This window comes from Sinocyclocheilus grahami, unplaced genomic scaffold (genome assembly GCF_001515645.1).
Source record: "Sinocyclocheilus grahami isolate Dianchi unplaced genomic scaffold, SAMN03320097.WGS_v1.1 scaffold46.1, whole genome shotgun sequence".
NCBI classification, from domain to species: Eukaryota; Metazoa; Chordata; class Actinopteri; order Cypriniformes; family Cyprinidae; genus Sinocyclocheilus; species Sinocyclocheilus grahami.
The window spans coordinates 325231-337130 of record NW_015505225.1 but is presented as its reverse complement, the minus strand read 5'-3'; the positions used below and the strand labels follow the sequence as shown (position 1 = coordinate 337130).

The 11900-nt window shown below is 40.3% G+C and overlaps 1 protein-coding gene across 1 annotated transcript in view; it reads right to left on the bottom strand.

Annotated features, from left to right (window-relative positions):
* Nucleotides 1-29: 29 nt before the first annotated feature.
* LOC107582574 (rho GTPase-activating protein 32-like) overlaps nt 30-11900 on the bottom strand; it is a 38809-nt gene continuing 26938 nt past the window's right edge. Inside the window, exons 8-22 of the mRNA XM_016268468.1 lie at nt 11522-11614; nt 10945-11067; nt 10779-10856; nt 10259-10340; nt 9743-9892; nt 9530-9632; nt 7665-7809; nt 7483-7565; nt 6929-7036; nt 6698-6843; nt 6389-6590; nt 6143-6288; nt 4981-5055; nt 4051-4698; nt 30-2832 (exon numbers count right to left, since the gene is read on the bottom strand). Coding sequence (XP_016123954.1) covers nt 569-2832; nt 4051-4698; nt 4981-5055; nt 6143-6288; nt 6389-6590; nt 6698-6843; nt 6929-7036; nt 7483-7565; nt 7665-7809; nt 9530-9632; nt 9743-9892; nt 10259-10340; nt 10779-10856; nt 10945-11067; nt 11522-11614 — 4446 coding nt within the window. The 3' untranslated portion in view covers nt 30-568. The remainder of the gene's footprint in view (nt 2833-4050; nt 4699-4980; nt 5056-6142; nt 6289-6388; nt 6591-6697; nt 6844-6928; nt 7037-7482; nt 7566-7664; nt 7810-9529; nt 9633-9742; nt 9893-10258; nt 10341-10778; nt 10857-10944; nt 11068-11521; nt 11615-11900) is intronic.

Here is an 11900-nt window from a genome sequence, read left to right as displayed (position 1 = left end):
ATAAAAACAAGGGAAGGGAGGACGGGTGGGGGGGGGGGGGGGGGGGGGGGGTAGATTATGACCTTTCATAGTTATTCAGACCATATACGCTGATGTCATTGACATGTATAACTGTTTGATTCCACAGTCATGGTAATGCATCAAAAAACGTATACTCTTCACCCAAAAACACAAGGCAATGGCTCCTATATATTGCAGCTATGATCAATTTTAAAAGCCTTTGTTAATTTTTCTCACATCATATTTGGAGTATTTTTGCAACCTCTGACCTCTAGTAACAAAATGACACAACTATCACAACACACTATAACAAATCAATTAGAGTAGCCATAATAACCAAATACCATATTCTGTGAGTGAATTTCCAAATTTACGCAGTGTCTACTTAAGTCGTTTGAACTGTAATATATAGAGTATGCAGTGCATACAGTGAAAGACACCCTTCAGTGAACAAATAAAGCATATTTTTAAATATTATATTATCTGAATAACAATAGAAAACCACTGCCCTGCAGAGATCATATATTTCTGGTTAATTTATTTTAGTTATTTATTTATTAAAAGTCTGTTATTCGGCATAAATCTGCATCTCGGGTCTGAGCTCTGTCTGATGAAAACCTGTGTGGCCCACAGCTGTGGTGTACAGTCTGTTACTATGAAGTGGCATGCAGCCATAGTTTGGGAAAACACCAGATCTAGCTCGGCTGGTCTTAGGGACTTTTGGATGTATGGATACATAGCTTTCGGAATAGTCCGAGTGAGATGGCACATACATACTACGAGTTCTTGTCCTGCTTTGGGACGAGAACGACAGTTGATCCCGCTCAAGAGTCATTTTTGCTCGACCAGATGGATGGCGTGTTTTGACACTCTGCGATCTCTTAGAGCTCTGAGGGTCCCTGCTTATTGCACAAATGTACTGGTAATCTTTTTTAGAGTTGCTGAGAGTCTTATACATTAACCTGTCCTGGTTGCGGTTTGCAAGACTGAAACTATTGCTGGACCCGGTGTGTTTGAAGTCAGGGCAGCTGTATTCCTTATGTAGGGTCAGGTTGCGTGGTAGTGCTGCAGACTCAAGCCTGTGTTGAGGATAGTTGTGCATGGATCGACTCTGCTTCATTATAAAAGCTGATTTGGCTCCCTGCCCACCGCCATGCCTGTCTGACTTTGAGGGCACAGGAATATCAGGCTCAGAAAGTGGGTGCTCTGGGGAGTAATGGGACACCATGGTCACCCTGTACTTCCCATCAGCCCCTTCAGTTGAAATCAGCATCTCCTTCCCAGAGTTTGACCTGCTCCTAGTGTGCATCGTTTCTTGGCACTGGTGGTCACCTCTTACAAGATGGGGCTGGGACACAATTGGACCCAACGGTCTTCCTTTGGCTGCGTTTTCATGCCTAATAGACTGACTGAAATGTTGATCAGATAAACCAGAATTAAAAGCCTTGTAGAGAGAAGGGTTCTTTATTCTTGGCTTTAGACCGGCATCTCTGGTCATGAAATCAGACTCGTTGTTCACCGGGAGGTTGCGTAGAGGTTTGTGGTAGTTCTCGGTACTACCCATCACCTTTGATGAGCGAGAAGGCAGTTTGCTTAGTGTGTAAGAGAGAGTGTATCCATGACTGTTGTCTCGGTATTGATTATATCGAGCCTCTGAATAGGGGCTGTACCTGTACCGAACCTTCCCATCTTCAAAGTAAGGTCGCACTTGCTGGATGTCTGTTGGTGGTGGTTTTTGGTAAGGTTTGCTCTGGCTGCCTTGACGCTGGAGGAAGAAAAACTTGTCCTCTGGTGGAGTATGCACTGAACGCACCCTGCGAATAGTGGGGTAGACGGAGGCTCCATCCAATGGCGGATACCTTGGTCCTCCATGTTTATAGAGACCCACTGAGTAGTCTTCCCGTTGACCTTTATATTTAATGGACTGGTGCAGGGATCGTGGCGCAAGGGTATTGCAGTAGTTTCTTGAGAGAACTCTGGGATGGGGACGCCCATCATCAGTTTGATAATAAGGGGTGCTTTGCCCAACTGGACTTGACCATTGTTGGGAATAAGCAGACCTTTGGTCTCTGGGTTTGTACTGATACACCACACTCGCTGGAGTGCTTGAAGCTTGTGGAAGAACTTCGTGCACCGAGGCAGGCATGGACGTTTCTGCCAATATGGCTCGAAAGTTGGCAGCATTAGCAGTCTGCTTGTTGTGCAGCGCTTCAATGGCTGAATGCCTATCCAAGGAAGAGAATCTCTCTGAAGGAATTGGCTGTAAACTTCCACGTGCCTCCATCTCTGCATCAAGGCTTGATCCACCTCCATCTGTACCAACTCCAACATGGCGGATGTTATCTCTCATCGTTGTGTGGCTCTCAGAGGCCCGCTTAATTGCTGGATCTCTGCGAGGAGAGAAATCCAGAGAGGGCACATGGGTGCACTGGCCACCAGCTGGTGCATCACAGCCATCAGAGAAGCTGAGTCCGCTCTCACTGCCATGGCAGGCGCAGGTGCTGCGTAGGCTGCCGGCATCGGTGTGGCTCTCGGTAGACATGGTGCTTGATGGATCTGGGAAGGTCCTGCTAGACACATACCGTTCCTCTCTATCAGAGGACGTCTGTAGAGGAGGAGGAAATTGAAGTGTGAAGAGTGGGTTCTGATGATGAACTGGAGAAATAGGTGTGGGAGGTTCAGAGCTCCCACGTTTGCCGAGTCGAGTAGCCTGTTGGGCAGATTCAGCTAGTGCTAGAGCTAGCATACGAGCAGCACTCTTTACTGCAGGCTGGGGAGTTAGGAGAGACACAGACCTCACCAACCCAGGCGTGCATTCAAATGTCACTGCACCTAGATGAAGAAAAACAAACCAAAATACTTTTAAACAGAGGAACACTGAGCTAAAATACAACTTAAAAGTGTGGTTAAATGCTAGCTTGGTTAACTTTGTTTTTTTTCTTAAAAATATCCTGTGCTAAATACCCTATACCAACATACTCCTTTAGGTAAAATACTAGCTTAGCTAACATTGTTAGTTTTATCTCATTGACATTATTAGCTGTCTCTATGCCAGCATATTCCTTTAGGGAAAATGCTAGCTTAGCTAACATTAGCCGCGTTTCCATTACCCTTCAAATTGCGCAAACTGAAATTGAAAATTGAAAATATGCCTAATGGAAACACGTCAATTTTGCAAAAACTCCCATATATCACAAAAAAGTTTTTACAGTCACATAAGGTGGTTTTTCAGGCAATTTGAAAGAGGAATATATCGCAAAACTGCAATGGTAATAGATTTTTCCGCATTTGGTCACCTGGCGTACGTAAAAGTCACATGATCATTCTTTAATGTACTATAACCTCCAAGAAACACCTCATACATGGGCTGTTTATTTACATTGCACACGTCTGTGGTGCATTACGACTCCGACACAGTCACTCTATCAGCTGCGCCACGGCACGTTTCAGAAACATCCCAGAAGCAACTCTCCACGCTGCTTCACTAAAAATGCACGCATTCGTCTCCTTTGATTAAAAATAATAGCTAGTGTGGTGTCTGCAATATACTTAAACCTACCAACATCCGTCACCATTACTTATCGCAAGAGGGAAAAAAATTACGTTTTGGTAATTAACATCGGTTAATGGAATCGTCGTCAATTCGCAATAGGTTTTTATTGACATTTATAAAATATCGCAAAAGTTTTGCACAAATTTGTAATGGCAACCTGGCTATTGTTAGAATGTTTTCTCTTGCAAACATTCCTAACCAGGGGTATTCATACCCTTAAGCTGGCTCCGGGGAGAAGTTTTGATTTTGTTTTGTTAAACTAATATAACAAAAAGTAAAACATTGTGAAAAATATTAAGGCTGTAAAACTATTTGAAGCTCTTAATCATTTATTTTCTTTTGTAATTAACAGCTTAACACATTCAGTTACTGTTTTAAGGAGAGTAAACAAGATAATGTAGTGTAAGTGTTGGGTTTGGCATTTGTTTGTGGATGACACTTGTAGTGGAACATATTGATCATTTTATTACATGTATGAATACAAGAATGGTGCTGACCTGAGTCTGCTCTTCTGTGCTCCTTGACTTCTGTCGATCTACTTTCTGCTTTGCAAAAGCTTGCAGAATGCTGATGGCCTTCACCACCTTTTGTGGACACACTGGGCTTTTTCATGAGAGACATAATGTCAGAAGGGCAGGACACAGTACTACTCTTTGCCACTGAGCTCTTTGCAGTGCTCTCATGGCCAGTCTTAGAGGTGCCCAGTTTCAGATTATTTAAGGTGACTGGCACTTCAAAGGGTTTGTGATTTGCATCTTCAGAGCACAGTGGGATAAGATCAGGTGGCTGGGAGGGACTTGTGACTTTGTCTGAAGTCTCCGACTCTGTATGGCTGCGCCCTGCCTTCTTGCGACTGCCTCTTTTCTTACTTTCAGGTACAGTGGGATCAACCAGCTGTGTGGACTGAAAGGCCAATGGGTCTACTAAGGAGGCTATGCCTATAAACTCAGCATCTGCTGCAGGGTGAGGTGGAGATATAAGAGCTGGCACACAAGAGGAAGAGGAAACAGTGCCCTTCTTGTGGTGTTTGAGACTGGAGCGAGAGTCTCCAGTCAATCTGCTGTCCAGCAGCTCCTCATTGAAAGAGATTGATAAAGCATCACTGGTGGAGAGCGGACGACGTGGATGATATATATTTGATCCACCTAAGACAAAACATCAGAGATCAGCCTATGGATGAGTAACAAATGTAAAACAGCTTGCGTTTAAATTGTATTAAAGGTTCTGTGACGTTGCCCTTTCTCCTAAATCACACATAACAATAGTATGTCAGCAAAAACCGGAGACACATTAAGTCACAGAAACAGATGTGATATCTCAGGAAGCATACCTCAGTGTTATGTGGCAGTAGAGTGGTATAAAAAAAAAAAAAAAGCTTACAACACATTTAAGTATGGAAATGGAAAAAAGCTAAACATGATTTTTACCCTCAAAGTTATGTGAAGAGGACAGAGATTCTTCACTTTTAGCAGATCGTAGTGTTCCACTGTCTCCTCTTCCACCTATCAAGTAAGCCAGAGTTTAACAACTTTTTTTTTTAGGTAATTAATACTTTTATTCAGCAAGGGTGCATTAAGATAATCAAAAGTAACAGTTAAAACTTATATTCCTACAAAAGGTTTCTATTTAAAATAAAATGCTGTTCTTTTGAACTTTCTATTCATCAAAGAATCGGGAAAACTATATTTAATAATATTAAAGGGATAGTTCACCCAAAAATGAAAATTCTGTCATTAATTACTCACCCTCATGCTGTTCCAAATGCGTAAGACCTTTGTTCATCTTTGGAAAACAAATTATAATATTTTTGATGAAATCTGAGAGCTTCCTGATCCTCCATAGAGAGCAACACAACTGAAATGTTCGTAAAAACAGTCAATGTGACATCAGTTGTTTTTTTTAACGAATTTTACAAAGCTATGAGAATACTTTGATGTGATTTGGAGGAGAAGAATTGTTGAATAAAATTGTTATTTTTGTTTTCTTTGCGCATAAAAAGTATTCTCGTAGCTTTGTAAAATTACGGTTGAAGCCCTGATGTCACATGGGCTATTTAAACAATGTCCTTACTACCTTTCTGTGCCTTGAACATTTCAGTAACATTGCTGTCTATGGAGGGTCAGAAAGCTCTCGGATTTCATCCAAAACATCTTAATTTGTGTTCCGAAGACAAACAAAATTCTTACAGGTTTGGAACGACATGAAGGCAAGTAATTAATGACAGAATTTTCATTTTTGGGTGAACTATCCCTTTAAGCAGAACAACCGTTTTCAACATTGAAGAAATGTTAATTGAAGACCAAATCAGCATATAAGAATGATTTCTGAAGGATCATGTGACACTGAAGACCAGAGTAATGATGCTGAAAATTCTACTTTTCCATCACAGTAATAAATTATATTTCACATTATTATACAATTATAAAAAACAGTTTAGAAAATAGCTCTTTCTAATGAACAGTTCCCTCATTGCTTTTTGAGCACTGCGTATAGTGTGAAAATCATGACTAAAATGCCCTCAAGGTTAGGCAGCTCACTAGGATTTGTAACAAATACAGGTTGATATTAAAAGGAGAGTCGAAGCTGTACCTGGAAGGGGAGTGGTTTTCATCTCATTGGGTTCACTGGGATGACGGTGAAGTTTGGGCTTGGCAGTAGCGGAGGACTTTCCCATATTAAAGAAGGAAAACAAGTTTCCCACAGGAGACTTCTTTGCCTTGGTTGAGCCTTTTTTCCTACATTTAAGAGCAACAGTAACCAGTTACTACTTCACATCTGCATTTTTTCTAAATGATGAAAATATCACAATACTAAAACCAGTACAAACTGACAGACCTCTCAGAAGGGAAGTCGATGACAGTGTGGAACTTGCCCTGCAGGGCTGCAGGCCCCTCTCCCACATCAATATACTTGCTGTCTGGAGACACAGGAGAGATGAGCTGGGCTTGAGTCCGGGCCTGGGCTTCCTCTAGAGAAAGCAGCTTGGTGGATGGAGAGCTCACCAGTAGAGACTTGGGTCGAGCTAAAGAAGTGTGGCCTGTGGATTCAGGTTAGAGTTATGAGCTCATTTAAGATCCTCATTAGTAGAGTTTAATCTAAAAATCAATTCTGGTGGGAGGAGATTTGCAGAGGCTCATTTCTCACCTGTGCTGTGGCGGATCAGAGTGCTGAGTTTGGTACTGAACAGAACGTCGACGTGATTAAGGATGAACTCTACAACAACCGACTGAACACGCACTTCCATGAAAGCAGAGGTGCCACTGAAACACGCCGACTCGATCTGTTTAGACCTGCAACAATTGAGGAACAAGGAATGAATGCATCAATTTTGACACAAATCGCATCTTTACAGACAATTTTACCAAAACAAGTTACCTGAGAAGATTTGGAGCCCAGACAATTGCAAGATTTTTGTAGTGCATGTTGGTGACGGCACTGTATGTTCCCATATGGGATAAATGTCTCATGAGGAACTCGAGAGTCCTGGAAACAAAGAATAAAAACAAAGCTTTCGTTATGTATTAATGGCACACTTCACCCAAAGATAAAAAGGTCATCTTTTACTCTCCCTCGTGTCGTTCTAAATCTTTATGACTGTATTTCTTTTGTGCAAGAACATTTTTGTCCAAAACGATCACTGGTTTCCACTGACTTTGTATGAACAAAAATATCATTCTTCAAAATATCTTCTGTGCTCCACAGAAAAATTAAAGTCAAATAGGTTTGAAATGAAATGAGTAAGTTAATGAAGACAGAACTTCTATTTTTGGGTAAACCATCACTTTAAATCTAAATAGAAACACATATTTACATTATTTGTCACATATTAACCCAACACCAAGAGCACAAAAGAATGATGCAATCATCTGATGAAGAGAAAACTGCACTTCTCTTTTTCATCAGTAGAGGATGCTGTGTGCTCATCTAACCTGTAGTGTGGTGGAGGCAGCTGCTGTATGACGTCATGGACTTTGACCAGCCTCTCCTCATCAGTGGCTGCTGATACAGCATCCTAGGAAAGCATGCCAAAGCATCACCTCTGTGTTCCGATACTGGCACTACACAGTTACAGAACATTAGTGTGTCCGTGTAGAAGTGGTTCGATGCTTACTGAAAATTTCTCATATAGCTGGTAGGTCAGCAGTGGGTTGGGCAGCTCCCGGAAGTAGAGTTTGCACAGTGATCCCACTGAATTAATGTCCTGGACGTAGTTGTCCTTAGTGAGATCTGGAACATGCTCAGAGTCAAACTCGTGCCTAGAGACACAAGAGGGTAATGCCGGGGTGTCAAACTCAGTTCCTGGAGGGCCGCAGCCCTGCAGAGTTTCTTTCCAACACACAAACCATGTAGTAGTGCTGGGCGGTATGACCAAAAATTTATATCACGGTATTTTTCAAAATTATACCGGTTTCACGGTACATGACAGTATTTTGTTTTTCATGCATGACCGGGTGTTAACCATATTTTCTACTGATTGAGAGGAAATACTGCAGTGCATTGACTTAGAATGCACTATTTTACTGTCATGATGAGTGAATATTGTCAAAAAAATACCACACTAAATAGTGACTAAACACGACCCCTTTTAATACATGTTAACCAGGAGTCACTCATTTATAATCACGGCATCGTCTGATAAAATCAACATGCATCTACACTAAAGAGCGGATATGCGGTTGTTTTGGCTATATTACTTTTTTGTCTCATGCAGCGCACTGCCTGCGTCTGAGTAACAAACAAAAAAGTGCATGTGATATTAACAGACGAACTACACTCATAATTTTGAATTCCAAACAATCAGTAAGTGACAGGTGCTAGGAAACGCTGTTTTGTACTCATTTATTGACAAGTCGGCTGCGGTGCGGCCAACTGAATGTGCTGCTTCTCTGACGCTCACTGCACAGAACAGACGCCGAGAGAGGTGACACTTCTCCGGGAAAGTCAGACCTCGCGTTCACGGGACAGCACTGGCGAAATCTTCCAACTGAATCATAGCTAAGGTTTATCCAAAAAAAGTCGCTAGGTTTGTCCGTATGAATATTCTATGGAAAAAAAGCAGCTAAAAGGGTCTGAAAGTTGCTAAATCTAGTGCTAAAGTCGCACTCGTGTGTGTGAGACACGGGAGCTGATGGCAGGGGGCGGTGGATATTTGTGGCGGTCAATGTGGATATTGTGGATGAGTTCTTCTGTGTCATCACGTTCTATTAGTTCTACAGCTTCAGTTTCAGAACTTTCACGCTTAGTAACACATGCAGCTGTTCCCTCACCACAGTGCAACAGTGAAAACGGACCCGTTTCAAACAGTGTCGCGTTCCGAACGTTGTTTAAGCGACATACACCGGTATTGCGGTATTTTAAAAATTCATATCATAACAAAAATAAACACCGGTATACCGCCCAGCACTACCATGTAGTTTTCAAATAAGCCTGAAGGACTTGATTAGTTGGATCAGGTGTGTTTAATTAAGGTTGAATCTAAACTCTGCAATGCTGTGGCCCTCCAGGAACTGAGTTTGACACCCCTGGGGTAATGCATTTTCTTTAGACGGATAATTTTATATCTATAGTCGACTCAATAAATTAAATTAAAGTAAAAAATTTATCATGGTTTCCACAAAAATATTAAGCACAACTGTTTTCAACATTGATAATTATAAGAAATGTTTCTCGAGCAGCAAATCAGCATATTAGAATGATTTCTGAAGGATCATGTGACACTGAAGACTGGAGTAATGATGCTGAAATTTCTGCTGAATAAATTAGATTTTTAAATATATTAAGTCAGAAATTAGTTATTTTAAATTACAATAATATTTCAATATTAAATGCAATATAAAATAAAAATTAAATGCAATATTAAATTTTTTCAATTAAATGCAGCCTTGGTGAACTTTTTATACCGACCCCAAACCTTTGAATGGTAGTGTATTTTAATTTCTATTAATTTTCCAGGCATGAAAAACAAATAAACCTCACCTCAGTTTCTGAATGTTAGACGAAATCCCAGATAAGCGGTAAATTCCGTCCACGACTCCATGTCTCTCAATGAACTCAGTGCAGCTTCTGATGACCTGTGGAACTGATGGAGCAACACATTAAATCTGCACTTTAAATATGAATTACACAATTACATTTCAATGAAATATTTAGATGCAATAAACATCCTCTAATGTCTCACTCTCCTCTCACCATCATGGCCCGAGTTAAGCAAATGCTCTCCGAGGTCACAGCCGAACACTCTCTCTTTCAGGATACCTCGCTGTTTCAGCTTCTGCTTGGTGGGACGTGACTTCATAAACGTGCGCAGAAATGTGATCAGCTTGCCATGCTTCTTAGACACTACAGAAAATGAAAATAACAAAGCTTTTAAATCAATGCTGCCAGCTAGTAACAAACTGTACCTCTAAATATGCTAAGGCTGACTTAAAATTTCATTTGAAATTGAATAAATGATGTACCTATAACAGAAAACTGCTATAGAGGAACAATTTTTTTCTTCTGCCTTCAAATCTGTCTTACTATTATAAAAATAAAAATGTGTAATGTTTAAATACGTTTTAAGTACACTGATCACTTGACGAGTTAATAATATACCTGAATGAAGTAATGAAATAATAATCAAGTGTCATCACTTTAATTGATGAAATGTAGTGTGTTATAATTATACTATATTTTTACACTAAAACAAAAATAAAAAGTGTGTACCTGGTTTGGCCAAAGAGTTTGACACATTTGAGGGGATTTTCTCACTAATGAGTTCCACACATTCAGAAGGAAAAAATCCCACCTGTGAATGGAAAAATAATACACTGAATAAAACTAAATGCTTCATAGCTCACTTCATTTCAACAAGGGCAAAATTATCATAATCAGGCCTACTCTTTAAACTGTCTAAAATCTCTTAAAGACACAGCTGTGAATAAGTCTGTGAATCCCTCTGTACATCAATTTTACAATTTTGCTGCAGCACAATATGAATAGATTATTTATAGTCCTGCATATCAGTAGCAATTACTTTACGACACATTTATCACCACTAAAATTCCTCCATTATCAGCAATAGAAAAATATGACTGTAATTAGTCGATGTTTTGACTCAGATGTGACATAAAAGCTGCAAAAACAAGTTTCAGATGTAAAGCAAAGTGATGACAGTTTCCAACACATACAGGCTTTTTCATGAAACTTAAAATAAAACTAAATAAAATAAAAAAAGACAGCATACTTGAAATCCATGTTTGCCCCTCCACCAGCCAGTGTCTTCTTTAGGAGGCATATCAATCACTGATACTATGTCTCCAACCTTTTGAAGAGAAATTATGCTTCAGTTTACTAATACCAATTCCAAAAATATTATGCAACAAAATTTTTTTTAATGTATATATATATACCTCAAAAGAGAGTTCATCTGCTGCTTGGGCGATGTAGCGCTTTATGACATGGGCCGCAGCTACAGCGGGAACATTAATAGAGGATTCGTCATGAACCAGCAGGTGATTCCCTTTGTTATCAATCTAGGAGAGTGAAGAAAGACGAATCAAATATATGAACACATGCATATAATCAGCAACCAATAAAACATCGCCTTGTTGTGTAATGATTTCATATTTGCTTTTACGATGATGCGAAAGGTGCAATATCAGTGTGAAACACACATAATATGCTGGGAAAGAGCAAGCTCATGCGACTGAGCACACCGAGACAAGTAAAGTCAGGTGTCTCTTATCCTTGTTAATGACTAACTACATATAAAAAATGGGTGTGAACTGTTGTTTTATACACTAAGTCTGAAGTCTGTCCTAAAATGGGATTGTGTTTTATGAGACACTGTGAGCAATTTACTGTTGTTAAAGCAAAGGTGTTAAACACTGTCAATCACGTCTCTATTTAAGAGGCAGGATTTGGGCAGGCAGCCACAGGAAGCATTCAGGTGTAGTGTAGGTTAAAAATCAGGAGTGACATTAATACCTCCATCCATGTGAGTGCTGGCCCGCAGTTGATCTTGTTATCAGCGATGGTTGAAAGACGGGAAATATATGCAGTAAGCATCTGGGAAAGTGTCTGTGGAGAAAGAACAGAAACCGAGCAGGGATAATAAACAAAAAGACAATTTTCAACACTCTCATTGTGCTCCCTTTGAGATATAAGCCTTTGATTCAACACAATAGCTTGGTTCTAAAGCCTAGCGGGTGGCCTTGTTGTCTGCTATCCACAGCTATCTACTGTACCTTCATCAGTTAGGGAGCATCCTAACTGAAATGACCCTCAAAACACTGATTTAATCTGATCTACATGGGCAGCAACACGGTGTGTCACATAAATAGATCTCTGTACAGGAAGCATATGT